The sequence below is a fragment of the Hyla sarda genome, chromosome 2 (assembly GCF_029499605.1).
Source record: "Hyla sarda isolate aHylSar1 chromosome 2, aHylSar1.hap1, whole genome shotgun sequence".
Classification (NCBI taxonomy): Eukaryota; Metazoa; Chordata; class Amphibia; order Anura; family Hylidae; genus Hyla; species Hyla sarda.
The window spans coordinates 445,126,579-445,144,803 of NC_079190.1; the positions used below are offsets into that span (position 1 = coordinate 445,126,579).

Sequence of the window (18,225 nt, forward strand, 5' to 3'; positions counted from 1 at the left end):
CATGATGCTGCTGCTGCCACCTCCAGGCTATCTCATTCAGCCACTCTATGGACTCCTCTCATGCTTCAGCCACCTCCAGGCTGTGCCATTCATCCAATATATGGTTTACTGATGCTTCAGCCAGCTCCAGTCTGTGTCATTCAGCAACTACATGGTTTAGTGATGCTGCTGGGCCTAGGACATTACCTATATATGTTTATGGTAGCGCTAGGAACCATACATCTTCAAAATTCATCTTTTATTTTTAGAGATTGTGAGGCCCTATTGTCTCCTCATCTGCTGCCAACTCCAGGCTGTGCCATTCAGACACTATATGGTCTCCTCATGCTTCAGCCAACTCCAGGCTGTGCCATTCATCCACTATATGGTCTCTTCTCATGCTTCAGCCAACTCCAGAAGAGGATGCACTGCGTTGCACTGTGGTCTCTTCAAAGAGCTGTTTGACTAGGTTCCAGCAGATCTAATATTGATGTCATATCCTAAGGGTTGGCCATCAATTTTTTAAGGCTAACCCTTTTAAAGGGGTACTCTGGTGGAAATTTTTATTTTTTTAAATCAACTAGTGCCAGAAAGTTAAACAGATTTGTAAATTACTTCCATTAAAAAATCCTTAATTCTTCCAGTACGTATCAGCTGCTGTATGCTCCAGAGGAAGTTATTTTCTTTTTGTTCCAGTCTGACCACAGTGCTCTCTGCTGACACCTCTGTCCATGTCAGGAACTGTACACATGTCAGGAACTGTCCAGAGCAGGAGAGGTTTGCTATGGGGATTTATTTCTACTCTGGACAGTTCCTGACACAGACAAAGGTGTCAGCAGAGAGCACTGTTGTTGGAAAGAACTAAACAACTTTCTCTGTAGTATACAGCAGCTGATAAGTACTGGAAAGATTAAGATTGTTTTAATAGAAGCAATTTACTAATCTGTTTAAAGGAGTGGTCCAGTGCTGAAAATCTTATCCCCTATCCTAAGGGCAATCTCCTGTACGGGGCCCGGCAGCCCGCAGGAATGGGGCGCGCTGACCACCGCACAAAGCGTGTGGCTGACACGCCCCCTCAATACAACTCTATAGCAAAGCCGGAGCGCTGCCTTCGGCAATCTCTGGCTCTGCCATAGCGCTGTATTGAGGGGGCGTGTCGGCCGCCGCCGCTTCGTGCGGTGGTCGACAACCGCTATCTGGCCAGCGAGCTGGGGCCCTGTACAGAAGATTGCGGGGGGGCCCAGCGGTCGGACCCCCGTGCGAACTGAAACTTATCCCCTATCCTTAGAATAGGGGATAAGTTTTTCAGCACTGGACTACTCCTTTAACTTTCTGGAACCAGTTGATATAAAAAAAAAAAAAATCCACCGGAGTACCCCTTTAATGTTACTGCTGATTATATACATGGCATGAGATGTGATTTGTGATGTACCAAATATGTTTTGTCTAGGACTCGCAATCCAATCATCTGCCATGACAAAGGCATAATGGACATCCTGACAATGACCACATCCATTCTGGAATGAAGCTGTAAAGTGAGAGATGATCTGACAGCACTGGAGCCGTGGGCAGAAAACTGGTAGGTTCTATACATAGTCCTACATATTTGCAGCTCTTTGTACTAGCAGTATAATGTGGTAGAATATAGTGACCCTGTCACCGCTTGAAATAAATGTTTAAGAATTGATCCTATTGAAATAAAGAATGCCTTAAAGCCTCCGCTACCCTTAGGCACACAACTATGCCTGATGCTCAGTTAGGATTTATTTAGATGTCCCAGCAGACTTTCCCCTGAAGCGAGTAATTTATAGATGTGCTAAAACTGCATCACAGTCAATAATATCTGCTCCTTGTCCACATCCCTCCGTTCACTTACTATTCTATCCACAGAGCGATTCCCTTTTTAATTGCACTGACCAGAGACAATGTATCCGTTGACTGCAACCGCAACTTCTCAAGTCTTTTGTATGTAGTGTGCGTTGTGACAATATAAATAAATATTAATACTTGAGACTCATTAGAAGTCATAGCGCAATATTCAGGTTAATTAGTAAGATAAAAAAAAAAAAAACAGACGGTAGGCTTTTCAACCTTAAACTTGGTGAATGCCCTTTAGCTGGAGGAAGGAAGGCGGTTGCGGGTCTGCTCTGGTCCGTTTGCAGAGAATCTGTTTTTATTTTACAATCGGCGGCTGACATTTCATAGACGAGAAATACTACTTCTTGTAAATGAGTTCCTTGCTAATCATTTCAGGCACTTATTTTTGGTAATTAGTATGCGGAGCAAGAAATAACAGTCTGCTAATGAAATCATCACGCAGGCACTTCACCTTTGACAAAAACAGAATGAAATTATAAATATGGAGGCACTGGAGTGAAGGCGGAGAAAAGCGGTAGAGAGGAAAGAAAAGTACAAGATTTGACTTTAGACAGGCCCGTCACAGTAACTGAGGATCCTCAGGCTCTGACACAATAATGGGCCCCAAATATTTTGGAGATTCCAAATAAACTATTTGACATTATTAGTGTCCTACATTTGTGATGAAAACAAAAAGTTGAGTGAATTGGTTTGTCACAAACCAGTTTTGCTCTAAATTTTGTAAGACTTGCTTTAGGCAAATGGCTAAATAGAGCATGGACGAGGAATGAAGACACACTGTACACTGAGAGGCAAACAATGTATGCCTCTCTGCTCAGTATGTGCAGCCTCCAGAAGGTAAGCAGTGATGCTTTAGGTGGCTGTATAGTTTCAATAACTGTTGGTTGGCTGAAGAGTTTTCTCTTTAGACCTTCCTATACACATAAACATTTTGCACAACCGAACATTCATGTTTCCACTATAGGCGGCTTTAGGTTAAGATGTATGGCCACCTTTTCACTCACTTTACATAACATTCACTGGACTGGACACTTTGCTGTAGCTTAGCTTAGCTGCTAAATGACTGTACAGGAGCGGGGACTCCTGTTCCAGCTCCTGTGCATACTTTCCTTAGCGCCCTACATTATGAATGCTCTTTATGCTATTGTACCAAGCATCCTCCACTCTTGTACACTGAGCAGCAAGGCATACACTGTAGCATCCAGGTCAGTGTAAGGCTGCTTGAAGGTAAGTGGTGATGCCAGCAACATCCTCTTCATCTAGCTCAGTGAATTGACCAAGTAACAAGGCATATACAGTAAGCCATGCCACTTCGTGTGCAGGAGCAAGAACTCCTGTCTTTTGACAGGAATTCTTTCTCCTGTACAAATCCCAATCGCCAATTAAACCCAATTTAAATGGCTGATTTGAGTGAATTATCCTGAAATCCATTTTGTTCATCTCTAATAACAAAGTTTATGAACAGATTCTGTATTGAGAGAGGATTAATTTAGTTTTGTCTGTCTACTACACTACCTGAGCACAGCATTCTGACAGTGTTCAAATACTAACCTCCGGTATAATTTAGTCTGCCAGACTTCATGCCACCCCAAATAGTCCAGTTTAACTCCACAGCTGAAAAGGAACTGTTACGCCGAGCGCTCCGGGTCCCCGCTCCTCCCCGGAGCGCTCGCTACACTTCCCTCACTGCAGCGCCCCGGTCGGTTCCACGGACCCGGGGCGCTGCGTTACTACCTCCGGCCGGGATGCGATTCGCGATGCGGGTAGCGCCCGCTCGCGATGCGCACCCCGGCTCCCGTACCTTACTCGCTCCCCGTCAGTTCTGTCCCGGCGCGCGCGGCCCCGCTCCCTAGGGCGCGCGCGCGCCGGGTCTTTGCGATTTAAAGGGCCACTGCACCGCTGATTGGTGCAGTGGTTCCAATTAGTGGTTACACCTGTGCACTTCCCTATATCACCTCACTTCCCCTTCACTCCCTCGCCGGATCTTGTTGCCCTAGTGCCAGTGAAAGCGTTCCTTGTGTGTTCCTTGCCTGTGATTCCAGACCTTCTGCCGTTGCCCCTGACTACGATCCTTGCTGCCTGCCCCGACCTTCTGCTACGTCCGACCTTGCTTCTGTCTACTCCCTTGTACCGCGCCTATCTTCAGCAGCCAGAGAGGTTGAGCCGTTGCTAGGGGATACGACCTGGTCACTACCGCCGCAGCAAGACCATCCCGCTTTGCGGCGGGCTCTGGTGAAAACCAGTAGTGACTTAGAACCGATCCTCTAGCACGGTCCACGCCAATCCCTCTCTGGCACAGAGGATCCACTACCTGCCAGCCGGCATCGTGACAGTAGATCCGGCCATGGATCCCGCTGAAGTTCCTCTGCCAGTTGTCGCTGACCTCACCACGGTGGTCGCCCAGCAGTCACAACAGATTGCGCAACAAGGCCAACAGCTGTCTCAACTGACTGTTATGCTACAACAGTTACTACCACAGCTCCAGCAATCATCTCCTCCGCCAGCTCCTGTACCTCCTCCGCAGCGAGTGGCCGCTTCTGGAATACGACTATCCTTGCCGGATAAATTTGATGGGGACTCTAAGTTTTGCCGTGGCTTTCTTTCCCAATGTTCATTACACTTGGAGATGATGTCGGACCAGTTCCCCACTGAAAGGTCTAAGGTGGCTTTCGTAGTCAGCCTGCTGTCTGGAAAAGCCCTGGCTTGGGCCACACCGCTCTGGGACCGCAATGACCCCGTCACTGCCTCTGTACACTCCTTCTTCTCGGAAATTCGAAGTGTCTTTGAGGAACCTGCCCGAGCCTCTTCTGCTGAGACTGCCCTGTTGAACCTGGTCCAGGGTAATTCTTCCGTTGGCGAGTATGCCGTACAGTTCCGTACCCTTGCTTCAGAATTATCCTGGAATAATGAGGCACTCTGCGCGACCTTTAAAAAAGGCCTATCCAGCAACATTAAAGATGTTCTGGCCGCACGAGAAATCCCTGCTAACCTACATGAACTCATCCATCTTGCCACTCGCATTGACATGCGTTTTTCCGAACGGCGTCAGGAGCTCCGCCAGGATATGGACTCTGTTCGCACGAGGCGTTTCTTCTCCCCGGCTCCTCTCTCCTCTGGTCCCCTGCAATCTGTTCCTGTGCCTCCCGCCGTGGAGGCTATGCAGGTCGACCGGTCTCGCCTGACACCCCAAGAGAGGACACGACGCCGCATGGAGAATCTCTGCCTGTACTGTGCTAGTACCGAACACTTCCTGAAGGATTGTCCTATCCGTCCTCCCCGCCTGGAAAGACGTCCGCTGACTCCGCACAAAGGTGAGACAGTCCTTGATGTCTACTCTGCTTCTCCACGTCTTACTGTGCCTGTGCGGATGTCTGCCTCTGCCTTCTCCTTCTCTGCTGTGGCCTTCCTGGACTCTGGATCTGCAGGAAATTTCATCTTAGCCTCTCTCGTCAACAGGTTCAACATCCCGGTGACCAGTCTCGCCAGACCCCTCTACATCAATTGTGTAAACAATGAAAGATTGGACTGTACTATACGTTTCCGCACGGAGCCCCTTCTAATGTGCATCGGATCTCATCACGAGAGGATTGAACTGTTGGTCCTCCCCAATTGCACTTCTGAAATCCTTCTTGGACTTCCCTGGCTTCAACTCCATTCCCCAATCCTGGATTGGTCCACTGGGGAGATCAAGAGTTGGGGGTCCTCTTGTTCCAAGGACTGCTTAAAACCGGTTCCCAGTAAACCTTGCCGTGTCCCTGTGCTTCCTCATGTAACCGGTCTCCCTAAGGCCTATATGGACTTTGCGGACGTTTTTTGCAAAAAACAAGCTGAGACTCTACCTCCTCACAGGCCTTATGATTGTCCCATTGACCTCCTCCCGGGCACTACTCCACCCCGGGGCAGAATCTATCCTCTGTCCGTCCCAGAGACTCTTGCCATGTCTGAATACGTCCAAGAAAATTTAAAAAAGGGCTTTATCCGTAAATCCTCCTCTCCTGCCGGAGCCGGATTTTTCTTTGTGTCCAAAAAAGATGGCTCTCTACGTCCTTGCATTGACTACCGCGGTCTTAATAAAATCACGGTTAAGAACCGCTACCCCCTACCCCTCATCTCTGAACTCTTTGATCGTCTCCAAGGTGCCCATATTTTTACCAAACTGGACTTAAGAGGTGCTTATAATCTCATCCGCATCAGAGAGGGGGATGAATGGAAAACGGCATTTAACACCAGAGATGGACACTTTGAGTATCTGGTCATGCCCTTTGGTCTATGCAACGCCCCTGCCGTCTTCCAAGACTTTGTTAATGAAATTTTTCGTGATCTACTATACTCCTGTGTTGTTGTATATCTGGACGATATCCTGATTTTTTCTGCCAATCTTGAAGAACACCGCCAGCATGTCCGTATGGTTCTTCAGAGACTTCGTGATAATCAACTCTATGCCAAAATAGAGAAATGTCTGTTTGAATGCCAATCTCTTCCTTTTCTAGGATACTTGGTCTCTGGCCAGGGACTACAAATGGACCCAGATAAACTCTCTGCCGTCTTAGATTGGCCACGCCCCTCCGGACTCCGTGCCATCCAACGTTTTTTGGGGTTCGCCAATTATTACAGGCAATTTATTCCACATTTTTCTACCATTGTGGCTCCTATTGTGGCTTTAACAAAAAAAAATGCCGATCCCAAGTCTTGGCCTCCTCAAGCGGAAGACGCCTTTAAACGACTCAAGTCTGCCTTTTCTTCGGCTCCCGTGCTCTCCAGACCTGACCCATCTAAACCCTTCCTATTGGAGGTTGATGCCTCCTCAGTGGGAGCTGGAGCTGTCCTTCTACAAAAAAACTCTTCCGGGCATGCTGTTACTTGTGGTTTTTTTTCCAGGACCTTCTCTCCGGCGGAGAGGAACTACTCCATCGGGGATCGAGAGCTTCTAGCCATTAAATTAGCACTTGAGGAATGGAGGCATCTGCTGGAGGGATCAAGATTTCCAGTTATTATTTACACCGATCACAAGAACCTCTCCTACCTCCAGTCTGCCCAACGGCTGAATCCTCGTCAGGCCAGGTGGTCTCTGTTCTTTGCCCGATTTAATTTTGAAATTCACTTTCGGCCTGCTGATAAAAACATTAGGGCCGATGCTCTCTCTCGTTCCTCAGATGCCTCTGAAATTGAACTCTCTCCTCAACACATCATTCCTCCTGACTGCCTGATTTCCACTTCTCCAGCCTCCATCAGGCAAACTCCTCCAGGAAAGACCTTTGTTTCTCCACGCCAACGCCTTGGGATCCTCAAATGGGGTCACTCCTCCCATCTCGCAGGTCATGCGGGCATCAAGAAATCTGTGCAACTCATCTCTCGCTTCTATTGGTGGCCGACTCTAGAGACTGATGTGGTGGACTTTGTGCGAGCCTGCACTATCTGTGCCCGGGATAAGACTCCTCGCCAGAAGCCCGCTGGTTTTCTTCATCCTCTACCTGTCCCCGAACAACCTTGGTCTCTGATTGGTATGGATTTTATTACTGACTTACCCCCATCCCATGGCAACACTGTTATTTGGGTGGTCGTTGATCGATTCTCCAAAATGGCACATTTCATCCCTCTTCCTGGTCTTCCTTCAGCGCCTCAGTTGGCTAAACAATTTTTTGTACACATTTTTCGTCTTCACGGGTTGCCTACACAGATCGTCTCGGATAGAGGCGTCCAATTTGTGTCTAAATTTTGGAGGGCTCTCTGTAAACAACTCAAGATTAAATTAAATTTTTCTTCTGCATACCATCCTCAATCCAATGGACAAGTAGAGAGAATTAACCAGATCTTGGGTGACTATTTACGACATTTTGTTTCCTCCCGCCAGGATGACTGGGCAGATCTTCTACCTTGGGCCGAATTCTCGTATAATTTCAGAATCTCTGAATCTTCCTCCAAATCTCCGTTTTTCGTGGTGTACGGCCGTCACCCTCTTCCCCCCCTCCCTACCCCCTTGCCCTCTGGTCTGCCCGCTGTGGATGAAATTTCTCGTGATCTTTCCACCATATGGAAAGAGACCCAAAATTCTCTCTTACAGGCTTCTTCTCGCATGAAGAGATTCGCAGATAAGAAAAGAAGAGCTCCTCCCATTTTTTCCCCTGGAGACAAGGTATGGCTCTCCGCTAAATATGTCCGTTTCCGTGTCCCGAGCTATAAGTTGGGACCACGCTATCTTGGTCCTTTTAAAGTTTTGTGTCAAATTAATCCTGTCTCTTACAAACTTCTTCTTCCTCCTTCTCTTCGTATCCCTAATGCCTTTCACGTCTCTCTTCTTAAACCTCTCATCCTCAACCGTTTTTCTCCTAAATCTGTTCCTCCCACTCCTGTTTCCGGCTCCTCGGACATCTTCTCTGTCAAAGAGATTTTGGCCTCTAAAAAGGTCAGGGGAAGAACTTTTTTTTTAGTGGATTGGGAGGGTTGTGGTCCAGAAGAGAGGTCCTGGGAACCTGAGGACAATATCCTGGACAAAAGTCTGATCCTCAGGTTCTCAGGCCCCAAGAAGAGGGGGAGACCCAAGGGGGGGGGTACTGTTACGCCGAGCGCTCCGGGTCCCCGCTCCTCCCCGGAGCGCTCGCTACACTTCCCTCACTGCAGCGCCCCGGTCGGTTCCACGGACCCGGGGCGCTGCGTTACTACCTCCGGCCGGGATGCGATTCGCGATGCGGGTAGCGCCCGCTCGCGATGCGCACCCCGGCTCCCGTACCTTACTCGCTCCCCGTCAGTTCTGTCCCGGCGCGCGCGGCCCCGCTCCCTAGGGCGCGCGCGCGCCGGGTCTTTGCGATTTAAAGGGCCACTGCACCGCTGATTGGTGCAGTGGTTCCAATTAGTGGTTACACCTGTGCACTTCCCTATATCACCTCACTTCCCCTTCACTCCCTCGCCGGATCTTGTTGCCCTAGTGCCAGTGAAAGCGTTCCTTGTGTGTTCCTTGCCTGTGATTCCAGACCTTCTGCCGTTGCCCCTGACTACGATCCTTGCTGCCTGCCCCGACCTTCTGCTACGTCCGACCTTGCTTCTGTCTACTCCCTTGTACCGCGCCTATCTTCAGCAGCCAGAGAGGTTGAGCCGTTGCTAGGGGATACGACCTGGTCACTACCGCCGCAGCAAGACCATCCCGCTTTGCGGCGGGCTCTGGTGAAAACCAGTAGTGACTTAGAACCGATCCTCTAGCACGGTCCACGCCAATCCCTCTCTGGCACAGAGGATCCACTACCTGCCAGCCGGCATCGTGACAGGAACCTTACACTCAACATACTGAGTGAGTAGTAGGCATAAGGTTATAGAGGAGGGGGAGCTGAACAGGTTGATATATAATTTTGTGGGAACATTTTCACTACAACTTTTTTAATATACTAGTAATATATTCATTTACTATCCGTTTCATTCAGGGTTTAGGAGTCCAGGGATTGCCCTCCCCTGTATAAGTGTACAGAAATAACTGTCAATCAATGATTAGGACCACCCACTGGACTCCTAAACTCAGAATAGGCAAAAATGTTAATTAAAAGAGTACAGATTTTACTGAATCTTTACACACAAAACTATTTATTAATCTGATAAACTCTTTATGCTCTATAACAAGATGTATGCAGACCAGGCTACATATTTAACCACTTAAGGACCCAGGGTGTACCTGTATGCCCTGAGCCCTCTCCCTTTCTATAATGCGGGGCCACAGCCTCTAACAACGGCACTGATCGCGGTCCCGTGTGCTATTAACCCCTTAACAACGCAGGACGTATATTTACGTCCTGCGCCGGCTCCCGCGATATGAAGCAGGATCGCGGCGCGATCCCGCATCATATCGCGTCGGTTCCGGCGCTCATCAACGGCCGGGACCCGCGGCTAATACCAACATCGCCGATCGCGGCGATGTGTGGTATTAACCCTTTAGAAGCGGCGGTCAAAGCTGACCGCCGCTTCTAAAGCGAAACTGAAAGTGACCCGGCTGCTCAGTCGGGCTGTTCGGGACGGCCGCGGTGAAATTTCACCGCGGCGTCCCGAACAGCTGACCGGACACCGGAAGGGCCCTTACCTGCCTCCTTGGTGTCCGATCGGCGAATGACTGCTCCGTGCCGGAGATCCAGGCAGGAGCAGTCAAGCGTCGATAACACTGATCACAGGCGTGTTAATACACGCCTGTGATCTGTGTAGAAGATCAGTGTGTGCAGTGTTATAGGTCCCTATGGGACCTATAACACTGCAAATTTTTTTTTTTTTAAAGTGTTAATAAAGGTCATTTAACCCCTTCCCTAATAAAAGTTTGAATCACCCCCCTTTTCCCATAAAAAAAAGAAAACAGTGTAAAAAAAATAAAATAAACATATGTGGTATCGCCGCGTGCGTAAATGTCCGAAATATAAAAATATATCATTAAATAAACCGCACGGTCAATGGCGTGCGCGCAAAAAAATTCCAAAGTCCAAAAAAGCGTATTTTGGTCACTTTTTATACCATTAAAAAATGAATAAAAAGTTATCAAAAAGTCCGATCAAAACAAAAATCATACCGATAAAAACTTCAGATCACGGCGCAAAAAATGAGTCCACATACCGCCCTGTATGTGGAATAATAAAAAAGTTATAGGGGTCAGAATATTACATTTTTAAACGTATAAATTTTCCTGCATGTAGTTATGATTTTTTCCAGAAGTGCGACAAAATCAAACCTATATAAGTAGGGTATCATTTTTACCATATGGACCTACAGAATAATGATAAGGCGTAATTTTTACCGAAATATGCACTGCGTAGAAACGGAAGCCCCCAAAAGTTACAAAATGGCGTTTTTTCTTCGATTTTGTCGCACAATAATTTTTTTTCCGTTTCGCCGTGCATTTTTGGGTAAAATGACTTATGTCACTGCAAAGTAGAATTGGCGACGCAAAAAATAGCCATAATAATTTTTAGGTGGAAAATTGAAAGGGTTATGATTTTTAAAAGGTAAGGAGGAAAAAACGAAAGTGAAAAACTGAAAAACCCAGAGTCCTTAAGGGGTTAACCCTTTAGACGCGTCGTTCAAAGTTGATCGCCGCGTCTAAAGTGAAAGTAAACTACTCCCGGATAGCTCAGTGGGCTGTTCAGGACCACCACAATTTCGAACAACTGGAGGACATGAGGAGGGTACCCTACCTTCCTCCTGTGTGTCCGATCGCCGAATGACTGCTCCGTGCCTGAGAACCAGGCATGATCAGTCAAGCGGCAGAATCATTGATCAATGTTATCCTATGGGATGACAATGATCAATGTAAAAGATCAGTGTGTGCAGTGTTATAGCTCCCTATGGGGGCTATAACACTGCAAAAAAAAAAGTAAAAAAAAAAAAAAAGTTAATAAAGATAATTTAACCCCTTTCCTAATAAAAGTAAGAATCGCCCCCATTTTCCCATAAAAAAAAGTGTGCAAGTAAAAAAAAAACATATGTGGTATCACCGCGTGCAGATATGTCCAACTCATAAAAATATATCATTAATTAAACTGCACGGTCAATGGCGTACGCACAAAAAAATTCCAAAGCCCAAAATAGCGTATTTTTTGTCACTTATTACATAATGAAAAAATATATAAAAAGCTATCAAAAAGGCCAATCAATACAAAAATGGTACCCCGAAAAACTTCAGATCACGGCAGAAAAAATGAGCCATTACACCGCCCTGTACGTGGACAAATTAAAAAGTTAAAGGGGTCAGAAGATGACAATTTTAAACGTATACATTTTCCCGCATGTAATTATGATTTTTCCAGAAGTCAAAATCAAACCTATAAAAGTAGGGTATCATTTTAATCATATGGATCTACAGAATAAAGAGAAGGTGTCATTTTTAGCAAAAAATGTACTGCGTAGAAACAGAAGCCCCAAAAGTTACAAAATGGTGTTTTTTTTCTTCAATTGTTTCGCGCAATGATTTTTTCCCCGTTTCGCCGCAGATTTTTGGGTACAATTACTGATGTCATTACAAACTAGAATTGGTGGCACAAAACATAAGCCTTCATATGGATTTTAGGTGCAAAATTGAAAGAGTTATGATTTTTTAAATGTAAGGAGGAAAAAACGAAAGTGCAAAAACGGAAAAACGCTATGTCCTTAAGGGGTTAAACTGACAGATTCCCTTTATAGCAGACCCTAAAATGAAGTCTTTTTAGACAAGTCTTTTTTTAAATCCAACTCTTCCTTACCATTTACCTTCTATATTATTCCTCAGAACCAGATGCCATCATTTTACAATGTACTTCACACTCAATGCTCTTTTACGCTTTATTTTGATTTGGATGACTGACTCATGCAGCTTTCTATGTATGGATATCTGGGCCACTGTACAAGCAAGCACTTTAACCTTTTGTTTCAGCCCTATTTTCTCTTAGAATGTAGGTCCATGTGAGCAGGAATTATAGGGTCCCCATTGTGGCCTCTGATTGTTTCTGTACACATGCCTGTGTGATGAAGGACCAGGCTCCTTCAGGACAACAACTGTGGGGGAGCGGGGGCAGGTGAGTAAATTTTTGTAAAAATAGTTTTTACTTAATCCTGGCCACATTGAATATTAAAATTTATTCCCGAGCCAGCCTTTTTAATCAGTGGGTAAGACATACCGTATTTTTCGCCGTATAAGACGCACTTTTTCACTGGGGGGAAAAAGTCGGTGCGTCTTATATTGCGAATACACCCCTATCGCGGCGGTCCCTGCGGCCATCAACAGCCGGGACCCGCGGCTAATACAGGACATCACCGATCGCGGTGATGCCCTGTATTAACCCTTCAGACGCGGCGATCAAAGCTGACCGCCCCATCTGAGGGGAAAGTGACACTAACCCGGCTGTTCAGTCGGGCTGTTCGGGACCGCCGCAATTTCACCGCGGCGGTCCCGAACAGCCCGACTGAATAGCCGGGTTAGTGCTTACAGGAAACCGGGAGGGACCTTACCTGCCTCCTTGGTGTCTTCTCCGTTCAGGGATCCCCTGTATGGCCGGCGCTCTCCTTCCTCGTCATCAGTACGTGTGTCGGCGTGCGTAATGACGTGATGGCGGCGACGGAGAGCGAGGATACCCGGCCGGCAGCAGAGACGTTCCAGACGGACGGGGACACGGCCACAGCGATGGAGCGACATCCAGGGCAGCGGTGATGGGTCTGGAGCGGCGGGGACTCGTGAGTATTACCTCCTCCTGCAGTGGTCTTCAATCTGCGGACCTACAGATGTTGCAAAACTACAACTCCCAGCATGCCCGGACAGCCAACGGCTGTCCGGGCATGCTGGGAATTGTAGTTTTGCAACATCTGGGGGTCCGCAGGTTGAAGACCACTATTGGGTTCAAAATCTTTATTTTTTTTAGATTTTGCCCCTAAAAATTGGGTGCGTCTTATACGCCGGTGCGTCCTATAGGACGAAAAATACGGTAGTTTGTCATCTTTCCAATATACTGTGTACTTCATTTCTCAATTTCTCATAATTTTTTAAATCTTGCTATACTGTATGAAAACCCTTTTTTTAAATTAAATTTTTAGAGCCAAAAACACACAGAAATTATCCTATCACTTTCCCCAATCTGAGTTTGCTAAACCTGCATACACTGCACACAAACAACATGCACTAGCATACACATACAAACCTACATATTCTCCTACACATAATCCACACAATTCTATTACCTGTGTAACACACACGTCCACAACCCTACACATGCTCCAGACCTCTATATACACCATCATACAGTATACACAATATACACAACTCTATCATCAACTCTCAACACCCAAACAACGAACCTACACATGCTCATTAGTGTTGTTCGCGAATATTCGCAATGCAAATTTTATTCGCGAATATCGCATATTCGCGAATTCACGAATATTCGCGAATATAGCGCTATATATTCGTAATTACAAATATTCGGTTTTTTTTTCCACAGTACACATCACAGTGATCATCCCTCTCTGCTTCCAGCTTGAGTGGTGTAAAGAATGCTTTAATACTACTGTGTGAGACTGGTGTGCGAATTTTCGCATATGCGAATTTCCGTTTACGCTAATTTTCGCATGCGCGAATTTTCGTATACGGGAAAATAAAACGAGAATATTACGAATATGCGAATATTCGCAAATATATGATGAACACTCCACACACATTCCCCACACCTACAAATACATGCCATACACATTTTAAATGCTTTCATTGTCCTTAGGATTACCTATGTTAAATTCCCGCCCTACTGCAGTCAATTTTAAGGATAGCCCCGTGAAAAAATAGATAAATGACTAAACTGTTGAGACCCATACACTGCACACACTTAATATACCTTCTTTTACCTGTAAAAATTGTGAATACTTATGTGAATAAAGCAAATAAACGTATTAATAAATTATAATGAGTTCAGTCGTAAATTGTGAAACTGTATGGACATTGGACTTACCGGCCGGTGATGAGGAAGAACAGAGTAAGTATGACCAAGAGAGTAAATCCTCCTACAGCAGCGGTGGCAATAACCAGAATTTGGCCCTGTTCTGCTGCCATATCAGAAGCTGAAAAAAGCAAAACACAAGTATTTTACAATCATGATGTCATAATATCAAAAAGAGCACCACAGAAACAGAACAGAAACAGGAATAATGTATCTATTACCTTGTATATTACTCAGTCAGCAGATGATCTTCTAAAACTGAACATGACCCACAGGATATGAGCTGCTGCCAGAGGAGGCTATTGCTACAATTCTGCCTCAATAACTAGAGTCATCTCTTTTTGTTAACCTACCAATGTTTAAAAAAATTGCTATTAATCTACTGTATGGCCTATTGCCCTTATTTATCTATCTTTGTCTATCCATTCTCATCTCCAAAACTTCTCTTGTGCTGCACATTCATCCTAGAATTCACTTCACTGGTCAAGCATGTTAAACGAGTTATGCAGTATCAAAAAACATATCCCCTATCTGCAGGATAGAGGATACGTGCCAAATCATGGGGGTCCAACTGCTGGGAACCCCAGCATTCTAACACTTATCCCCTATCTGCAGGATGGGGGATATGTGCCAAATCGCGGGGGGCCAACTGCTGGGAACCCCCAGCATTCTAACACTTATCCCCTATCTGCAGGATGGGGGATATGTGCCAAATCGCGGGGGGCCAACTGCTGGGAACCCCAGCATTCTAACACTTATCCTATATCCTTTGGATAGGGGATAAGTATTTTGATACTGGTCTACCTCTTTAAACTTGCTCAAATGTACAAGCATACTCTGAAAAATGCTCCTTATAAAGAATCATAAACAGATACTCTAACTGCAAAACACTGGGATGATAACATCAATGAACAATAACTTCACATCATGTCTATAAATGCAAGGAAACCACCTGAATGTAGTCACTAGTAGACTAGATTTTGTCCATTGATGTGAATAGATCTGCATCAAGGAATTTTCCTTCTTTGGTGTTGCAATTTCGATATTGAGGATTGTATATACTGTATATATATATATATATATATATATATATATATATATATATATATATATATAGACAACGGTATTGGGACATCTAGAGGAGGTTTTGGGAAAACCAATTCTTAACCCATATATATTCCCCTTTGCGCTTTTCACCCTTTTTGCTACAAGATTTTGGAGGTGTGTCACGATGCCGGCTGGCAGGAGGTGGATCCTCTGTGCCAGAGAGGGATTGGCGTGGACCGTGCTAGTGGATCGGTTCTAAGTCACTACTGGTATTCACCAGAGCCCGCCGCAAAGCGGGATGGTCTTGCTGCGGCGGTAGTGACCAGGTCGTATCCACTAGCAACGGCTCAACCTCTCTGACTGCTGAAGATAGGCGCGGTACAAGGGAGTAGACAGAAGCAAGGTCGGACGTAGCAGAAGGTCGGGGCAGGCAGCAAGGATCGTAGTCAGGGGCAACGGCAGGAGGTCTGGAACACAGGCTAGGAACACACAAGGGAACGCTTTCACTAGGCACAAGGGCAACAAGATCCGGCGAGGGAGTGCAGGGGAAGTGAGGTATATATATGGAGTGCACAGGTGAACACACTAATTAGAACCACTGCGCCAATCAGCGGCGCAGTGGCCCTTTAAATCGCAGAGACCCGGCGCGCGCGCGCCCTAGGGAGCGGGGCCGCGCGCGCCGGGACAGGACCGACGGAGAGCGAGTCAGGTACGGGAGCCGGGGTGCGCATCGCGAGCGGGCGCCACCCACATCGCGAATCGCATCCCGGCTGGAGGCGGTATCGCAGCGCACCCGGTCAGTGGATCTGACCGGGGCGCTGCAGTAACGAGAGTGTAGCGAGCGCTCCGGGGAGGAGCGGGGACCCGGAGCGCTCGGCGTAACAGTACCCCCCCCTTGGGTCTCCCCCTCTTCTTTGAGCCTGAGAACCTGAGGACCAGACTTTTATCCAGGATATTGTCCTCAGGTTCCCAGGATCTCTCTTCAGGACCACAGCCCTCCCAGTCAACCAAAAAAAAGGTTTTCCCTCTGACCTTTTTGGAGGCCAGTATCTCCTTTACAGAAAAGATGTCCGAAGAACCGGAGACAGGAGTGGGAGAAATAAGTTTAGGAGAGAAACGGTTGAGGATGAGTGGTTTAAGAAGAGAGACATGAAAGGCATTAGGAATACGAAGAGAAGGAGGAAGAAGAAGTTTGTAAGAGACAGGATTAATCTGGCACAAAACTTTGAAAGGACCAAGATAGCGTGGTCCCAATTTGTAGCTGGGAACACGGAAGCGGACATATTTAGTGGAGAGCCATACCTTGTCTCCGGGAGAAAAAATGGGGGGAGCTCTTCTTTTCTTATCAGCAAACTTCTTCATGCGTGATGAAGCCTGTAAGAGAGAATTTTGGGTCTCTTTCCATATGGTGGAAAGATCACGAGTTATTTCATCCACAGCGGGCAAACCAGAGGGCAAGGGAGTAGGGAGGGGGGGAAGAGGGTGACGGCCGTACACCACGAAAAATGGGGATTTGGAAGAAGATTCAGAGACTCTGAAGTTATACGAGAATTCGGCCCATGGAAGAAGATCTGCCCAGTCATCCTGGTGGGAGGAAACAAAATGCCGTAAATAATCACCCAGGACCTGGTTAATTCTTTCTACTTGCCCATTGGATTGAGGATGATAAGCAGAAGAGAAATTTAATTTAATCTTGAGTTGTTTACAGAGAGCCCTCCAGAATTTTTACACGAATTGGACGCCTCTATCCGAGACGATCTGCGTGGGCAACCCGTGAAGACGAAAAATGTGTACAAAAAATTGTTTTGCCAACTGAGGCGCAGAAGGAAGACCAGGAAGAGGAATAAAATGTGCCATCTTGGAAAATCGATCAACGACCATCCAAACAACAGTGTTGCCACGGGATGGGGGTAAGTCAGTAATAAAGTCCATACCAATCAGAGACCAAGGCTGTTCGGGGACAGGCAGAGGGTGAAGGAGACCAGCAGGCTTCTGGCGAGGAGTCTTGTCCCGGGCACAGACAGTGCAGGCCCGCACAAAATCAACAACATCCGTCTCCAGAGTCGGCCACCAATAGAAACGAGAGATGAGTTGCACGGATTTCTTGATGCCCGCATGGCCTGCGAGATGGGAGGAGTGACCCCATTTGAGGATTCCGAGGCGTTGGCGTGGAGGGACGAAGGTCTTCCCTGGAGGAGTTTGCCTGATGGAGGCTGGAGAAGTGGAGATCAGGCAGTCAGGAGGAATGATGTGTTGCGGAGAGAGCTCTACTTCCGAGGCATCCGAGGAACGAGAGAGAGCATCGGCCCTGATGTTCTTATCGGCAGGGCGAAAGTGAATTTCAAAATTAAACCGGGCAAAGAACAGAGACCACCTGGCCTGGCGAGGATTCAGCCGTTGGGCAGACTGGAGATAGGAGAGATTCTTGTGATCGGTGTAAATAATAACTGGAAATTTAGATCCCTCCAGCAGATGCCTCCATTCCTCAAGTGCTAATTTAATGGCCAGTAGCTCTCGATCCCCGATGGAGTAGTTCCTCTCCGCCGGAGAGAAGGTCCTACAAAAAAAACCACAGGTAACAGCATGCCCGGAAGAATTTTTTTGTTGAAGAACCGCTCCAGCTCCTACTGAGGAGGCATCAACCTCCAATAGGAAGGGTTTAGATGGGTCAGGTCTGGAGAGCACGGGAGCAGAAGAAAAGGCCGACTTGAGCCGTTTAAAGGCGTCTTCCGCTTGAGGAGGCCAGGACTTAGGATTGGCATTCTTTTTGGTTAAAGCCACGATAGGAGCCACAATGGTGGAAAAATGTGGAATAAATTGTCTGTAATAATTGGCGAACCCCAAGAAACGTTGGATAGCACGGAGTCCGGAGGGGCGTGGCCAATCTAAGACGGCAGAGAGTTTG

General features: G+C 46.8%; 1 protein-coding gene across 2 annotated transcripts in view; it reads right to left on the reverse strand.

Annotated features, from left to right (window-relative positions):
* Positions 1–18,225, reverse strand: part of EPHA6 (EPH receptor A6) — a 1,030,110-nt gene that overhangs the window by 249,564 nt on the left and 762,321 nt on the right. For both annotated transcript variants that reach the window (XM_056559324.1, XM_056559326.1), the window contains one exon: positions 14,286–14,394. In XM_056559324.1, the coding sequence (XP_056415299.1) occupies positions 14,286–14,394 (109 nt within the window). The remainder of the gene's footprint in view (positions 1–14,285; positions 14,395–18,225) is intronic.